Here is a 16,664-nt window from a genome sequence, read left to right as displayed (position 1 = left end):
TGCTGGGGAATATCAGCGCCCGGGAATATCATGGTTGCTATTGCTTGGGGGAGTGGGGGAAGGAGCTGGGCATCAGCGTCGGACGAGATGCTGGGCGCTGCTGTTTGGGGTGGGGCCGGTCTCTGTCGGTGTGGTTGGCGTTGAAGAGAGCCGTCAGATCTCCGACGCCCTGACAGCATGCGGATAAATTTGCGTTTTGCCGCATCTAAAAAGGTCGGCGTGTTTTTTTTCAAACAGAGTTTCAGTAAAAGATCGCAATGATACTGGCACTTTAGGGACACAAACCGTTCATCCCCTTTCCTAATCAGGTTTTTTTTGTACGGGAGGGTAAACTCTCCCAGAAGTTCCGTTAATTGTTTAACGGGTAAGCCGACGTAGTCTGAATCCGGGAACCAGCACATACTCAGATTCCCTGAACGAGCAGGGTCAAATGGCTGATTGTCACCAGCCGTGTCTCTATTCAATGTTTCTATCGTTATCTTTCCGTCGACCTCTGACTTGACGTATTTATAGTTTCTAATAACGGTGTGCTCCATGGTGCTCCTTCCCTTTCCTAAAATAATGGGGGGTGTTGACCTTACAAATAGTCTCTGAAGGGAGAGGAGAGGAGGGGGAGAGGGGTGCCTTTTTTTCTTTCTTCCTGAAACAGTATATATTCCAAACGGATTATCTTATAAGCATCAAATATCTATCTCTCAACAAAAAAATGACTTGATCTAATCTAATTCTCTCGTCGCGATATAACCTTCGTGGTTGAAAACGACGTTAAACACCAAATAAAAAAAAGAAAGAAAGAAAGAAATCTAATTCTCCATGACCCGCTCGCCCCCTGGTTCTCTTTACCCTAAATCTATACGGGCCTGTGCCACAATTTGGTGTCGGACATGGAACGACTGCGACGCTTAGGAGTAAGCTGTCATCTCTCCACGGCGTTATGGTGATGATCGCCTCTCTCTTTTCACTCATGCGGACAGATTTTACGTGTTCGGCCATGGTCACTAAGCAACATCAGATTAATAACCTTATCAAAATCTTGCGTGATATTATAGTCAGTTCATAAAAGTTTTATTCGTTGGAAAAACGGGAGTAACATCGATGGTGCGATGTGAAAAAACCCCACACCAGACAAGCTGCGAAAAATATAGCTGGGACATATCAGGGACCACAAAAATAAGAACGATAGTAGGAGTAAAAATAAATAAAAGGGCGGACATCTGAAACAGTACCGCACCACCCAGTATTACATGGACCAACCTTTTTTTCTTCTTTTTTTTTTTTTACCCTTTTGAGAGTACGGACTCAGAGGAAAGCCAAAAGTGCTTGTTTTTGTTTTGTTTTGTATCAACATAGCCTTTGGTGCTGTATGAACATAGCCTTTGATGCTGTATGAACATAGCCTGTGGTGCTGTATCAACATAGCCTTAGGTGCTGTATCAACATAGCCTTTGGTGCTGTATCAACATAGCCTTTGGTGCTGTATCAACATAGCCTTTGGTGCTGTATCAACATAGCCTTTGGTGCTGTATCAACATAGCCTTTGGTGCTGTATCAACATAGAGCCTTTGGTGCTGTATCAACATAGCCTTGGGTGCTGTATCAACAGCCTTGGGTGCTGTATCAACATAGCCTTGGGTGCTGTATCAACATAGCCTTGGGTGCTGTATCAACATAGCCTTTGGTGCTGTATCAACATAGCCTTTGGTGCTGTATCAACATAGCCTTTGGTGCTGTATCAACATAGCCTTTGGTGCTGTATCAACATAGCCTTTGGTGCTGTATCAACATAGCCTTTGGTGCTGTATCAACATAGCCTTTGGTGCTGTATCAACATAGCCTTTGGTGCTGTATCAACATAGCCTTTGGTGCTGTATCAACATAGCCTTTGGTGCTGTATCAACATAGCCTTTGGTGCTGTATCAACATAGAGCCCTTGGTGCTGTATCAACATAGCCTTTGGTGCTGTATCAACATAGCCTTTGGTGCTGTATCAACATAGCCTTTGGTGCTGTATCAACATAGCCTTTGGTGCTGTATCAACATAGCCTTTGGTGCTGTATCAACATAGCCTTTGGTGCTGTATCAACATAGCCTTTGGTGCTGTATCACTCTTGTTGCGGCAGCGGGGAGAGCACAACCTGAACATCCATTTTGATAAAAAAAAATCGCTATCCGGTCGAACGGTTTGGTAGGAACAACAGCGATACTACAATAACAGCTTCTTTATTCCTGTTTTTTGTGCGTGTAACATGTCTAACCGCCTCTAGTCAAATCTCTCAAATGTATTGGGGGCCAGATAAAAACAGGGATGGGCCGACGTCGAATTCTCTGAGTAATTTGATCTACCCTTCTTCTGACAAAGTTTTAAAATGAGTGGGTGACGTTATCTGGCCTGATATAGTCTCCTAAATCAAAAATCAAATTCCAATATAATCTATCGTACAAAACCTCAACTACACTAACCAATCCCACTCTGTATACATTGGAAGAAAACAAATCTAAAACTTCTTCTAACTCTTGAGAAAAATCGTCAAAATTTGTTCGGATCATCGTGGTGCTCTGCAATTAAAAAAAATATAAAAAAAATAAACACACAATATTAACAAACAGGTCCACAAGGTATGAACAATATTAAGAATACAAACGCAACCAACAATTTCTTCTTTTATGTAGGGTACACTATGAGAGGAGAGAGAGGCAGAAAGAGAATTTGATTTCCAGCATATGAGTTTCTTTCAACCGCACACATACACATACACACACACACACACACACACACACACATACACATACACACACACACACACACACACACACACACACACATACACACACACATACACACACACACACACACACACATACACATACACATACTCTGCTGAAGAGACATTAAACCCCAAAAACCAACCAACCAACCAACATACACATACACATACACACACACACACAAAACAAAAGCGGGGAAGTCACTAGAGTCTTTATATATTGGTTTATTATACTAAACACACTTATTATATTATACGCACAACAACATAAACCAGACATCTCCTTGTCTGTGTCTTCCACCCGACCACCACCTGAGGATCTTGAACATGGACTGTTGGGTTCAGTTTGTTAATCGTTCATCATTGTGTGTTAGTGTCCTGGGAGGGGGCGCTGGTGCGGCCACACTTGGGTGCAGTAATTCATTAACAGCAGAAACACCGGCTTTGCATTTCGCGTCAATATTACTGAGAACTCGTTTCAGTCCGTGAATCGTTTCCGCGTCCATATAAAGTGTTGATATCGACGCCAACGTTTGTTCTCTTTCGTCCTCTCCTTCCTCCTCTTCTCCTCCGTCTCCTTCACAATCAATTGCTATTTCATCATCACTGTCACCACCCCCCTCCTCCTGTTGCTCGGAAGTATGTTTGTTTAAATCGTCATCTTCGTAATCATCCTCTATTTTCACGGCCGGTCCCCACCAACACATTGGCGACACCCCTCCTGTGGGGGGGGGGGGAGGTGGTGGCGGCGGCCTCGTTGGATGTCGTTGGTTCGACTATAAAGCAATCACCGCCATCGTCCTCACAGGTGGGCGGTGCCGCCGGCTCCACCACAAAGCAATCATTGTCCTCACCACCAGTTGGTGGTGTCGCTGGTTCCACCACAAAGCAATCATATAGCAATGGTATAGTCTCTCTCGTATAGTTGTTGTAGTGGACAAGCCAGTCTCCAAAGGTAACCATCTCCTTGTCCACCCATACCTGCTGGCAGTGTGCGTACTCTTCTTCAGAGATGGTCTTGCCCGTCAAGTCGCTGTAGAAGGCGTCACGAGGAGGGAGTTGGGGTTCCTGCAGCCTGGCCAAATGTGTTACCCATTGGTAAGGAAAGAAGGACTTTGTCTCGCTGCAGTCGTAGGCGGCCAGGTATTGTTTGTAGGTATACCCGGGCGCCAGATACGTTTGAATGTCCAGAAACTTGAGGCGATCGTTGGACAACACCAAAAACTGGTTGGTTCTCTTAAAGTAACACATGTGGCTGTAGCTCAATAATTAATTCATTTTGGTCACTTGTACAAATAATCTCATAAACGTCCTTTAAAGTTGATAGAAGGAGGATTGGCTACAGTATTCGAACACAGAAAAAAATTGTTGGTACGATATTTTCGAGAAAAAGAATTCGTAGGCCTAAACATTATTCAACAAGGCCTTTGGCGTAATCGTCACCGGAAGTCAAGGGAACTCCCTACTTCCGCCACTACTGCCGCTATCAATTGACAAGTACAACATCACTATGTCGTCGCCATCGGTAAGTTTCAAAGGCCGTGCAATAACTTTTCGCCCCTAACTTAAGTCTATTTAGATTTGGGATCCAAAAGTGTTCTACATTATCAAGAAGAAGAAGAACTGGAAGCAATCTGTCGACATGAGAGTGACAGAGTGAGAGTCATTCATGTCACTACCGCAAAAACCGCCCCACTCGCATTTTCTGAGTTTGACGGTAAGAGTAAGCATACTCGTAGATCTTGATAATTATAAAGGGTAACAGCCTTCATGAACTTTGGAGCATAGGCTGTATGCCTCTTAGCTTCTTTTTGCTTTCGATGGGTTGCTTCTAGATCTGTCGTAATCCCTGTAGCACTACATCAATCATTCAATGTACTTGTGGACTTTTGCTCAGAACATGTAAACAGCATAAAGTACTCGGTTGGTTTTTAATTTTCTATTATTCCTTGGTCATCACTTGTTTGATGGATGATGCCCTCCTTCCCTCTTTGCTCCCTCTAGAATCATGTGCAAAGAATGTGACAGAAGAAGACTTTGACTGTCTAGCAGTCCTAACCTAAGTATTTCTCTCATAACCCCACCCATACCCCCAGGTGTGTTCTCATATACATTAGTTTGATGAGAAAATTTGCTAGTAAAAACTGGTTTGGCACTCACAGATGACAAAAAGAGTGGAGAGCTTACCAGATGTATTTCTACATGCTGAAGATACAACTAATTTATTATTGTTGATTTCAGACAAGCCGGAGTGATCATGAAACAGACTCACCTGCACCCCACAGAGGGAGAGGAAGGAGGAGAGGAAGGGGAGGGGGAAGAGGAGGTGGTCAGCCTCAAGAACAAGATCAGGTGTGTTTTCATGTCCATTACTTTGAGAACATTTGCTATTTTGGCTCTAATAGATGAGACTGAAGAGCTTACAATTAATTATATGAAAATTAGTTCTACATGCTGAAGATACAACTAATTTATTATTGTTGATTTCAGACAAGCCGGAGTGATCATGAAACAGACTCACCTGCACCCCACAGAGGGAGAGGGAGGAGGAGAGGAAGGGGAGGGGGAAGAGGAGGTGGTCAGCCTCAAGAACAAGATCAGGTGTGTTTTCATGTGTACATTACAGTGAAATCTGTGGTATCCATACTGGTCTTATCCAAATACCCTGTGATATACAACTGGGGAATTACCCAAATACGTATTACTTAGTCTGAATCTGACCTGTGGTATCCAACTACCTGTGGTATCCAACTCTTTTTGTCTGGGCCCCTTCGTTGTTGGATACCACAGGTTTCGCTATAGTTTGAGGAGAAAATGTGCTAGTTTGGCACACATAGATGAGAGAATTGGAGAAGTTACCATTAGATGTAAATTAGTTCTTCATGTTGAAGACACAAATGTTTTATTAATGCTGTTTTCAGACATGTTCCACAAGTAACGAAAGAGGAGGAGACAGGGGGAGAGGAAGGAGGAGAGGAGGACGAGGGGCGACAGCACAGCAGCGGGGCTCTTCAAGTGGCAGGGGGAGAGGTGGTCGAGGGAGGTGGGATGTGGCCGGCATCCCCACTGCGCAGCAGCACAGGAATAACTTGCAGGTGTGTTTTTAATTAATTTGACATTATTATGAGGAGATATGAATAGCAAAGTCTTTCGCATGTATACACAGATAATGATAACAGCACACATGTTTCATTTTAAAACATGTTTGTTGTCTTTACATTATTACAGACTCAGATCCAACAGCTGGATATTGCACAACTGCGACAACTGGCCCTCGACCTGGCTGTTGCACAACCAGGTCTTGTTTTTGACATGCTTGGTAAGTAACTTCTGCTTTATGGTGTTCTGATATAAGTTTGCTCTTGTCATTATTGTGGTATTTTGTGTGAGCTCTCTATGTAGTATTTTGTTTCTGCATTCTGCTGAAAGTATTTTTTCAATGGTTTTGTTGTTGTTGTATACAAAAAACAAAACAAAAAAAATATATTTACATCCATGGTGCATTATTGATTTTTTTTACTTTGACATTGGTAATCATAAAATATGTATCATAAATTAAGAAATAAAAATGCTTTCTGTTGAAAACAGCCGATCAGTCGTCTGTGCCAACACCTGCACCATCACCAGACCATGCAGCCTGGCCGGACTGGTGTGTGTGCCGACATTGTCGGCACATGCCCACACCTGCAGAACGGATCTGCTGCCAGCGCCGCACTCAGTGCATATCAAGAATGCCTGTACGTATGCCCATTTTTTATATAAAAAAGTATTTATTAAAAAAATATTTACATGAAAAAAAAGATAAACACAGTCATGGTCAGATTGTGTACTTGTGCAGGGTAATATAGTTGTATGTAATGATATACAGTGGAACCTGCTAGTACTCATACTATAGTGGACTCTATTATTGTGATTTTCCACTTATAATGAAGAGGGTTTTTTTCCCCCTTGGGTTCTCTCTGTTAGACAAAAATCTAAACTGTAATAGCAAATTTCTTTTAGTGAACGACTTTCCTCTTCCCTTGAAGTTCACATTGGTATGTAGTCCTTGGAGTCCAATTATTATTATTTATTTATTTTTGTATTTCTTATTTTTGTATTTGAAAAAAAATGAAATTTGGATATTTACAACGCGCTTTATCTTTGCTGTGTAGGAAACTAAAAGCGCGGCAAAGGTCGCACTTTACCAGGCGCCCCACTCAAGGCCCAACAGGGATTCGAACCCGGGTCAATGTGATGTGTTGTTACTTTGATGATTACAATTATTATTTCTTTTTTCTTTTGCAGGAGATGAACATCATTTTACATCCGTTCGTGCTACACCTGAGCAGGAGGCAGCGGGTGGACATTTTGGTGTTTGCGGAAGAGGGAGGCGAAGCCGCCTCCAATCGCCATGCTGCCTATCGCCAGTTTGTTTTCTGGCAGCATGGTCGTTTGGGGGCTGGTAACAGGAGGGCTATCCCTTCATGTTGTGTGTGGGCCATTCGGGATACTTACCCCAGTCCCAACAATGTTTATACAGGATACATTCCAGCGCGCTTGCAGTAGATGGGGTAATTGCTCTTGAATACCGACACACAACATGGAGGGATATTTTTCGTCTGTCTCTTCCTCAAGCACCAAAATGTCCTGAGGACTTGGACATGTTTGACTTTTAGTTTTCAAATTTTTAATTGCCTCTCTGTATGGTTGTAACAGCTGTTTGATTGTTTCCATGGGTTTTTGCACACATTACTTTTTGAGTGCAAGAAAAATATTACAGAAACATTTTGTCTTGAAAATGAGAATGTTATTTTGGTTGACTAGAAAATTATGTTAAAATGGTTTCTTCAGCTGAGCTGTTTGTTTTGTACAAGTTTGTGTTCATTTACTTTGTATGTACTAGTATGACTCCACAAGTTAATTTTAATAAATGTATATTTGACCAACAACAAAACAAGTTCATGTGCCAGCAGTGACACAATGTCATATCATGTAAATTATGCTGTCAGATTTTGAAATTGTGTAATTCTGAATACAGAATCTGAATCACTTCCACTTTTTGTAATGGGTTCAGAAAAAGAAACATGATGTTATTGTTTTTAAATTTATATCACACAACAAACACACAATAGTCTTTAGTCATTTTCAAAGTGGTGTACATCCCTTTATCTGCAGACAACAAACAGTTTCTGTCTTTGTTTTTTGTTTTTTTCTTTTCTTTCAGCAGACATACTGTTGCACAATTACCACACCACAACGCACTCATAAAAACAAATGAACAGACAGACAAATATCAAGTATCGTTACCACCATTATTCTCATATTGTTTCCAGGTAAACATGTACAAAAGCCAACTAAACAGATATGCTAAGTCACGCTTGCAGCCACACATAATAAGAATATACTAACACATGTTGTACAAACCCTCAGTCTCTCTCGCACACACATTAGTATCATGAATAAACAATTATTGTACACAAGCAATATTTTCAACTAAACAAGAAAAGAAAAAAAAAACATGATCACCATGTCACAACCACTCCCTCAGTCCCTGCATTGAGAGGTGGGTTGTCGCTGACATTCCTTTAATTATAATGGGAGGTACATTTTCAGCCGAACATTCCAACATGCTCAATTATAATATGTGTTGCAATGTGAGTTTCTTGTGCCTGCAGCCATTCTATGCCGCCTGAATCTAGCCTGTGAAGCAAAATGTAGTCTAAGGCAATTGATATCAATTTGAAGTGAAAATCATACAACACAGTCTCAACTAAAATGATACAGCTTTGGAAACTATTGATAAATGCTTTTCTTGCAAATTTAGTCTGCCAATGTATAATCACAAAGTTATTACTATTTTTCAAAGTTATTATTAAAATCATTATTCGCCAATGTATACAAGAGCCTCCCATCTATATTGGTGAAATAGCGCAATTTAGGGTCCATGATAAGGCAGCAGATTAAATTAAAAAACTAAACACAGCCATGCCATAGAACTATGCGGGTCTATGCATTTTTACTGGTTACCCACACATACAAACATTGCTGTCTTGAAAAGGGCCTTTCAAAAGTCCACTGGTGTCATATTGTTGTACCTCTCCACATGTCAAAAACAACTGTAACAGAACCGCAGACAAAAAGGGAGGTAATAATTATCCCACTTGACACTCTTTCCTTATGTTCTGCCTCCTTTTGGGCTACTACCAGCTCAACTGCTACCGTCATTCAGGTAAAACGAGATTTTTTCTGTGCAACAAGTTCACTAGTTGGAGGTGGGGAGGTTGCTGCCAGGTGTGTTGACAGTCTCCTTGGGTCCTCTTGTGCCAGAGGTTTTTTCCTGTGCAGTGGCAACGGGTCTTGTAGTCTCATCTCCATGATTCGCAGCTTCAGGGCTGGAATGTGGTGGTAGGTCTTTGGGACCTTCACAGGGAATACCGACCAGCGGCCGGTTTTCTTATTGAAGCATCTGTGATACCTATCAACATAGAACAAGAACAATTATGACTAAAATGCTTGACACTAACCCTTGTAATGGCCTTGAATGTCATAATATAACTAAACATGCCAAGGACATGATCATACATCTAGAACTTGAAGCCTGAATTTACATGTTTGGCCTGTGAAAAAAACAAACAACAAAAACATTGCATTGAGTGTGTTTCAATACATGTACTTACTTCTTTCTGCCATCCTTTGAAGTCGCCAAGGGTCGACCAGCATGAGTGTTGTGGTCCATGGCTGCCAACAGAATCCTGGCTTCATAAACCGGAGGTGTGTACGCAAACCTTTTGCCCGCATACATCAACAAATGTTGGTGAAACACCTCCAGGGGGCATGTGCTCCTGTATGTAAAAAGAAAGTATTATATATAATGGTAGAAGTGAACACGCTTATCATTAAATATTTTACAGTGATGTTCTGCTGATACTGTAGCGATAGGTTTTCTTGTTTATTTACCTCACTGTATGATATAAATCAACCCTGTTACAGCGAAATTCTTATATTCACTATAACAGAGTTCCACTGTATAATGTTGGCCAGCACACATCAGTATGAGCACTACAACTCCTGATTTTTACATCGAGTATTAGTAATTACAAAACCACACAAACAAGTTCATACTTGTTGCACCCACATAATCTCCTTTCATGCACACTGTAAACAGTTCCCTGATTTCTCCCTCAATAGTGAGTAATAATAATCTTCTAACCTGTTTGTGATGACCAACTCTGCTTTCTGGATCAGAGTCTGGTCTAAGACCACAGAGGCGAGCTGTTTCACTAGGGCACGGTCTTCCTGAGGATCAAGCCAGGCCCTCCCATCCTCCCTTTCCCCGCCCAGGTCTTCATGGTCGCAGCACCAGGCACCAGCATCCCAAGAATGTATGTTGCAAACATGTTGCAAAACTCCTCGCCACATACCCTGGAATGGAACAGACACATTCAGAAAACTATACATGCCTGATTTTTTTCAAACTATTGAAATTAGTGCATAATTGTGATTGACGTGCTATTATTATTTGTAAATGAAACCGTACAAATAACCAAACAAGACAATGACCAAACAGGTTACCATGAACTTTGTCTTGGTGTCAGCCTTCTGGCAGCAGAACCAAAAGTGGTTCACTATCGAAGGGATCCACTTTTGCAGCTTGCGACCTTTACTGCCTGCAGCAATCTAAGAAGAAAATGCAAATGTAAAATGTAAAGATACACACACAAACAAACCAAAGAAAACATGAGAAAACCAATAAAGCATTCACAATATTTCAAAATTGTATCAAACTATAACACAATTACAACATACGTACCTTGGCTAGCTTCTTGCCAATATTTTTGGCAACATGCCACACATCAAGGGAATGTTTTTTTCCGATCGCCTCTTTTTGACAAAACAAAGAACAAAATATATTCATTTGCAATATCAAATATTTGGTGCATACATTTTTAAAATGTTTGCTAAAATGACCAGCCCAAATTAAATGAAAAGGGCTTAGCAATGCACACATAATACAATGAACAACAGCTGCTAAAGAGACAATAATGGTGACACACTCTAAACTGTATCCCCAAAGTGGGCAAGAGGTATATTATCTTGAAATTAAGCATTCTAACTCACTGCACTGTCCATCCAGATGGGACTGATGTATGTATAGATAATAAATGTTGCATAATAAATTACCGCTAACATATAATTGACTGTTAATCACACACACACACACAAAGGGGGGAAAAGAGGAAACAGAACATACTCATATCTGCAGCTATTCCCACATGGGCATCAGTGACGACCTCATCAACAGTGGTGTCCACCCGTTCACCTTCAAGCACTACCTCATCCAGTGCCCTCTTAAATCCAACCCTTTCCATGTTCGTGGATTTTCGCTGTGTTTCCCGTTTGTCCACACACTGGACAGAGAGAATCTTTGTGGTCTCAGCCTCCATAAGAGTGTAGCTGCAGTACTGTGCGCAATGACCTATTTGAAAATTCAATGCACCATTAAAAAGTAACCATTTATGATGAAACCTGCAAACAATATTCTCTGACCGGACATCAAAATTGCAAGGCTTTTCTAAGCTCAGTTGTTTGTTAACATGGTTACGAGAACACAGGCAAGCCAATTACTCAAGCGCCTAGACTATATCATTCTACATGATGGTAAATAGCACATTCTAATATTCCAATGACTATGTAAAATTGGGGACATGGTATATATTGGGTCATTGAATAATGCAGGTCTGCAATAATCGTACTGACCTGGTGAATCATTGCGTCCATCTCCTGCACACACACACACACAAAAATGGAATGACATAACAAAATAAATGTTCAATAAAAAGTGCTCTGCCGTCACTTGACAACAGGAAGTCAATTTCAGTGGGTTACATGAAAATGTAACTTTTTCTTTCAGTCTATTTCTCAAAAGCAAGCACGCCTTGATACAATGTCCAAAATTGAATATTATGTCCTGCATCACATCATGTTTTGCTTTTGAGAAATAAAATAGAAAATATAAAGTTGATTTTAGACATTCATTTCAATATTATTGTGGGGTTGGGGGGGTGGGGGGTGGGGTTGGGTTAAGTCTACAGCATTGGATACATTATATTTCTGAAATGGCACAACAGTGACAAAGGGGTCAAACATAAATCACAAAAGAACAACAAACACTCACCCAGAACAACCAAATTTTGCTCTGCCAATGAGTCGAAGATGGCTCGTTGGTGGTCCTTCCATGTGTCCTTCACAGCCTTTATGATAAATGGAAAACAAAGTTATATATCTATATTCTTGTGAGTTGGGACAGTCACTGAGGGACACACAAAGCAAGAATTTTGCCTCACAGACTAGACTATGTCAACTGTTCTAGACAACAACAAAAAATGCCATACTTGTTACAAAACATCTGAATACATAACGAGAATGGGTTGCTTTTAGTTTCTAAACATCATTTGTAACTAGGGTGGCCGGTTGGTTCTGTGGTGAACACGATTCCCCAGGGATACAGCAACCCGGGTTCAAATCCCCGTTGGGCCGTGAGTAGGGCGCCTGTATAGTGCAACCTTTGCCGCGCTTTGAGTTTGCTAGAGATAAAGATAGAGATCAATAATAATAATAATAATAATAATGGACATTTATATAGCGCGTTTCTAGACAATCTACTCATAGCGCTTTACAATATTTAAACAGGTAAAAACAAACATGCATAGATATTAACACAAACTGGCAGGCAAACATAAACAACACAACTATCAATATCCAAATTCCATTTTCTTTCCATTTTATACACACACATTATAAATTATTTTTTAACTGTTTTTTAATTACCTGCACCACATAATGTTTCTGGACAGCCTGGTGGAAGGTAGCACCAGGAAAGGGCAGGTTCAGCACCTTCGCCCACAACGCCAGCTTGGCATAATTATTTCCACTTAGGAGGATACATGTGCTGACTAGAAAATCACCACAGTGAATTTTGTTGGGCAGGGTGGGCTGGGCACACCATGTGTGGCTCACATGGCCTTTCACACATTCCTGAAATTCACAGATCAGATTTGAAAAAAACAAAAATGCAAATGACTTTATAAAAATTCAATGTGTCACTGTCAGTAGGATTACTAGGAACATATACATGTACAAACATAATGAGTTGATGAAGCCTAAGTGCATTCTGAAATCTGAACCATCATGCCACATTTAGTGCTGTTAGACTTAGTAGTGTCCAAGATAAATTCAACATTTTAGTTTTTAACGAATGAACGGCCAGACGGACAGATGAACCAGGTGAGTACATAGACTGACTTTTGCTTCGCATGTGAGTAAAAAATAAAATGTTCTCACCCATCTGAGGTACAGTGCTGAGCCTGTGAAGCCCTCCTTCACGGCAGGAACATGCTCACACCCAGCAGTGGAGCATTTCCTGATGCTCACAGCAGCCAGTGCCTTTAGTTGGTGGACAAATGCTAGGCACAGTGTGCTGTTGCAAATGTCCTGGCACTGGTCTGCTGTGGCTATCCTGGTGATGCCTGGTCCTAACTCCACCTCCTCCGCAGTGTCAGCATCACCTGTCTCTTCGTCCTCCTGCTGGCCGTACGCCACCTCCTCAAAGGCCACCTCGTCTGCCTCCTTGGCATACTTTTCATCCCTGACACATAGGAATAAATAAAAAATAATAATAACATTCAGTGTGCAATACAGTCTGATGTAGATTAGACTTCCCTAGAAGAATGAAACCATTTTAATCATTTTACAACATAAATGTATAAATTCATGTATACATTACATACAAATGAAATAGATTAGAATTTGTTTTATTCTTACAAAAGCAACACATTAATAAGAAATGCAAAACATACACATCCATGGTGAGAAAAAAACTGGCGTCTTGAGATTCCAGCTCGATATCATCGACATCAAAGTCGCTGTCATCACCATCTAAATCACCATCACAGGTTAAATCACTGAATTCAACAGTGATGCTGCACAAGAGAGACATTGAAAACAAAGTTAGCATCACTCAAAATAATAATGTAAGTTGTCAACTGACAAACAAGAAAAAATGTGCCTGCAGTGCCAATCTATAATACTACTACATGTATCTCCGAAAACATAAAAAATCATCAAATGACCTTTATTATCAGAATATTCTCATTGTTTGTGTGTGTGTCTTGTTTTTCATCATTATTATTTTCACATGGTTCTTTACAAATTAGCTTTTTTAATAATACTACACTTACTTGAGAGGGTTGACAAAGGAGCGGTCAATGTTCTGCCTGTAAACATAAAAATGGTAATTATAATGTATTAAAACATGCAAACAAGAACTAGATGTACTGGGTAAATCAAAACACCCCTCAACAGTATCCAGTTTCTGTTGACATTACATTTCATTATCTTGAAAAAACAAGAAGTAATAATTGGTATAACTAAACCAGCAACCAACTCAACAATCAACAATAGTAGACACTAATGACTGCCGTCATTGTAAACTGAGGTAACCGGCTGGTGTTGATCTCTGGCCGACAGTTTGCCAACTCAACTCAAATGCAGATAACAAACAATGACAAGCTTACCGTTTTGACCTCATCCCTTTCCCTTCTTTGGCAGGCTGATCAGTCCTATAATTGAAAAAAAAAGTTATTTATAAATATGATTTGACTATTTAACACACCTTGAATCAATCGATAATGTGAACCCACTGGCACTTGTGGAGACGATTTAAAGTTTAGCATTTAGAACTTTGTAAATAGATAGCGGTTTTTGATTTAAACAAGACAGTTATTTGTGCAAGGGAGACAATATACAACCGGTGTAACCAGCCAACCAAAATCAACACTGCACCATGTTCAGTAAATGCACTCACTTTTCAATCTCAAGTTCTGGCTCCTCCTCGAATGGCTCCACACCTGATAAAGGTGTACTGAAAAATGTCAAACAATCAACTCTGACCATCACCTGATTAAAATGTGTTTAAATGCATGAAACTAGCAAACTGACAAACTGAACAAAATCTGAAACCAATCTTCCCAACATTTCTTTTTTAAGTTTTTGTGAACCCCATTTACTGTCAATAAACGGTCTATGAGTATGAGTATCAATTTACAAAGTACATATATATATTTACCACGGCTTGGACGAACTAGGGACAGAGGAGAGGTCGGGGGTGGTGCTGACTTTCGCTTGCTGCAGGAGCTGCCCTGGGGTGGAAGTTTTCTGCGGAGGCTGTTTAGCAAAGTCTGGTCTCTGCACAGCTCTGTTGAATAAGAACAAAAACAAAATCCATGCACTTTGAAATAAATTCGGTTCCTACATTCACTACACCCAGCTGAGCAAATTGGTAAATGTATCAGAGCTCTGTGTAAAGCTGACTTTCACAATGTATCAATTGACACTGACCTGCTTTCAATATCCCAAGTAGAACATCCTGGTTGAGGGTCAGTCAATGCGGCCTCTTGAATCTGTTGATAGCTAAAAGTAAAACATAAAAATAAGTCAGAAGTCAATACAGCGCTAATTGACTGAAAAAAAAAATGAAACGAATGTTCATCTATAATTATCAGTTTACAAAATACATTTACCACGGCTTGGACGAACTAGGGACAGAGGAGAGGTCGGGGGTGGTGCTGACTTTTGCTTGCTGCAGGAGCTGCCCTGGGGTGGAAGTTTTCTGCGGAGGCTGTTTAGCAAAGTCTGGTCTCTGCACAGCTCTGTTGAATAAGAACAAAAACAAAATCCATGCACTTTGAAATAAATTCGGTTCCTACATTCACTACACCCAGCTGAGCAAATTGGTAAATGTACATCAGAGCTCTGTGTGAAGCTGACTTTCACAATGTATCAATTGACACTGACCTGCTTTCAATATCCCAAGTAGAACATCCTGGTTGAGGGTCAGTCAATGCGGCCTCTTGAGTTCGTTCGTACCTAAAACAGAAAAAGAAGTACAGTAGTCAAGAAAGCACTGATTGACTGGAAACAACACTTTGGTTTTGAAACGAATGTTCGTCACACTGTCACTGTAAATTATTATTTGAAAACATGGTACTCAAAGAGAAAACAAAACAAGCAAATGACAAGAACAAAGGAGGAATTTGAATTGAATTTAAACGATACTTACGCGTCCATGAGGATTCTAGAAAGTTCCGTGTCTGCTTTTGATCTGTTGTGAGGTTTCAACAAATGAGGTGTCTTGGCAAACACCTGTCCTCGGAGGGCCCCCCATCGTTCGAATTGGCTGGTCAAACAAACTTTCAATTTCTCCCTCAGCTTTTTCTTTTTTTTCTTGGCCGAAGCCGTGCTTGCAACTCTGGCAACAGGCACAGCAGGTGGTGTAGGAGGCAAACATACTTTTGGAGGCATAGATCGAAGACGATCTTTCACATCTTGAGAAGCCATCTTTGTTTGTAGGGGAAATCCGTTTCCGGTAAATGTTCTAAACATAGAATCGCCTCGCTATACACTGTCACGTGACTGTTCTAAAAATATCACGGCGAAGGGTATGGGTTTATTTCGAAACTATCTTCAATTATTGATTTCTGACAAACTACAAAGATTTGAATAGCCCCAGTTGGTAGAACACCTAATTTTTATACGCTGCAACAGCTGAAAAAGCCTTAAACCTATGGGTTGAGCTCAATGGGAGTCTTTAATAACCAAGCTTGTTGAATCATCAAAATATTTCAGCAGGTATGGTCGCAACACGTTCAGATCGTATCTCCCACTCGAAAAACCAATCACGGGGATTGTCTTCAGAAACTTTTCGAGACATTTCTTAGTTTGGTGTTGGGGATGTCTTTCTGCCGCATCATCCGTTTCACTGATCTGATCCAAACGACGATGGATGGCCGCAAACACAGGTTCAGCAATTTTTGTTAATCGTTCTTCGGACACAGTCTGGATCTGTAGCATGGCCTCAAT

At 40.7% G+C, this 16,664-nt stretch overlaps 2 protein-coding genes across 2 annotated transcripts; one reads left to right on the top strand and one right to left on the bottom strand.

Annotated features, from left to right (window-relative positions):
• Window positions 1–5,249: 5,249 nt before the first annotated feature.
• On the top strand, window positions 5,250–7,830 carry LOC138947817 (uncharacterized). Its single transcript, XM_070319371.1, has 5 exons — window positions 5,250–5,366; window positions 5,687–5,860; window positions 5,994–6,084; window positions 6,354–6,502; window positions 7,053–7,830. Exons 1-5 carry the CDS (start codon window positions 5,272–5,274, stop codon window positions 7,057–7,059), a joined length of 516 nt encoding a protein of 171 aa, XP_070175472.1. The 5' UTR covers window positions 5,250–5,271; the 3' UTR covers window positions 7,060–7,830.
• Window positions 7,831–8,040: 210 nt separating this feature from the next.
• On the bottom strand, window positions 8,041–16,381 carry LOC138947816 (uncharacterized). Its single transcript, XM_070319370.1, has 19 exons — window positions 15,865–16,381; window positions 15,600–15,671; window positions 15,326–15,454; window positions 15,144–15,215; window positions 14,872–15,000; window positions 14,611–14,667; window positions 14,321–14,365; window positions 13,985–14,020; window positions 13,604–13,726; window positions 13,089–13,392; window positions 12,576–12,782; window positions 11,923–11,998; window positions 11,505–11,528; window positions 10,999–11,223; window positions 10,558–10,628; window positions 10,320–10,424; window positions 9,958–10,169; window positions 9,425–9,589; window positions 8,041–9,222 (listed from the first exon to the last, which is right to left on the bottom strand). The coding sequence occupies exons 1-19, from the start codon at window positions 16,185–16,187 to the stop codon at window positions 8,973–8,975; spliced, it is 2,625 nt and encodes an 874-aa protein (XP_070175471.1). The 5' UTR covers window positions 16,188–16,381; the 3' UTR covers window positions 8,041–8,972.
• Window positions 16,382–16,664: the final 283 nt, after the last annotated feature.

Source organism: Littorina saxatilis, linkage group LG14, assembly GCF_037325665.1.
Source record: "Littorina saxatilis isolate snail1 linkage group LG14, US_GU_Lsax_2.0, whole genome shotgun sequence".
Classification (NCBI taxonomy): domain Eukaryota; kingdom Metazoa; phylum Mollusca; class Gastropoda; order Littorinimorpha; family Littorinidae; genus Littorina; species Littorina saxatilis.
The sequence above is the reverse complement of the archived record's forward strand: the minus strand, read 5'-3'. Positions and strand labels throughout refer to the sequence as shown.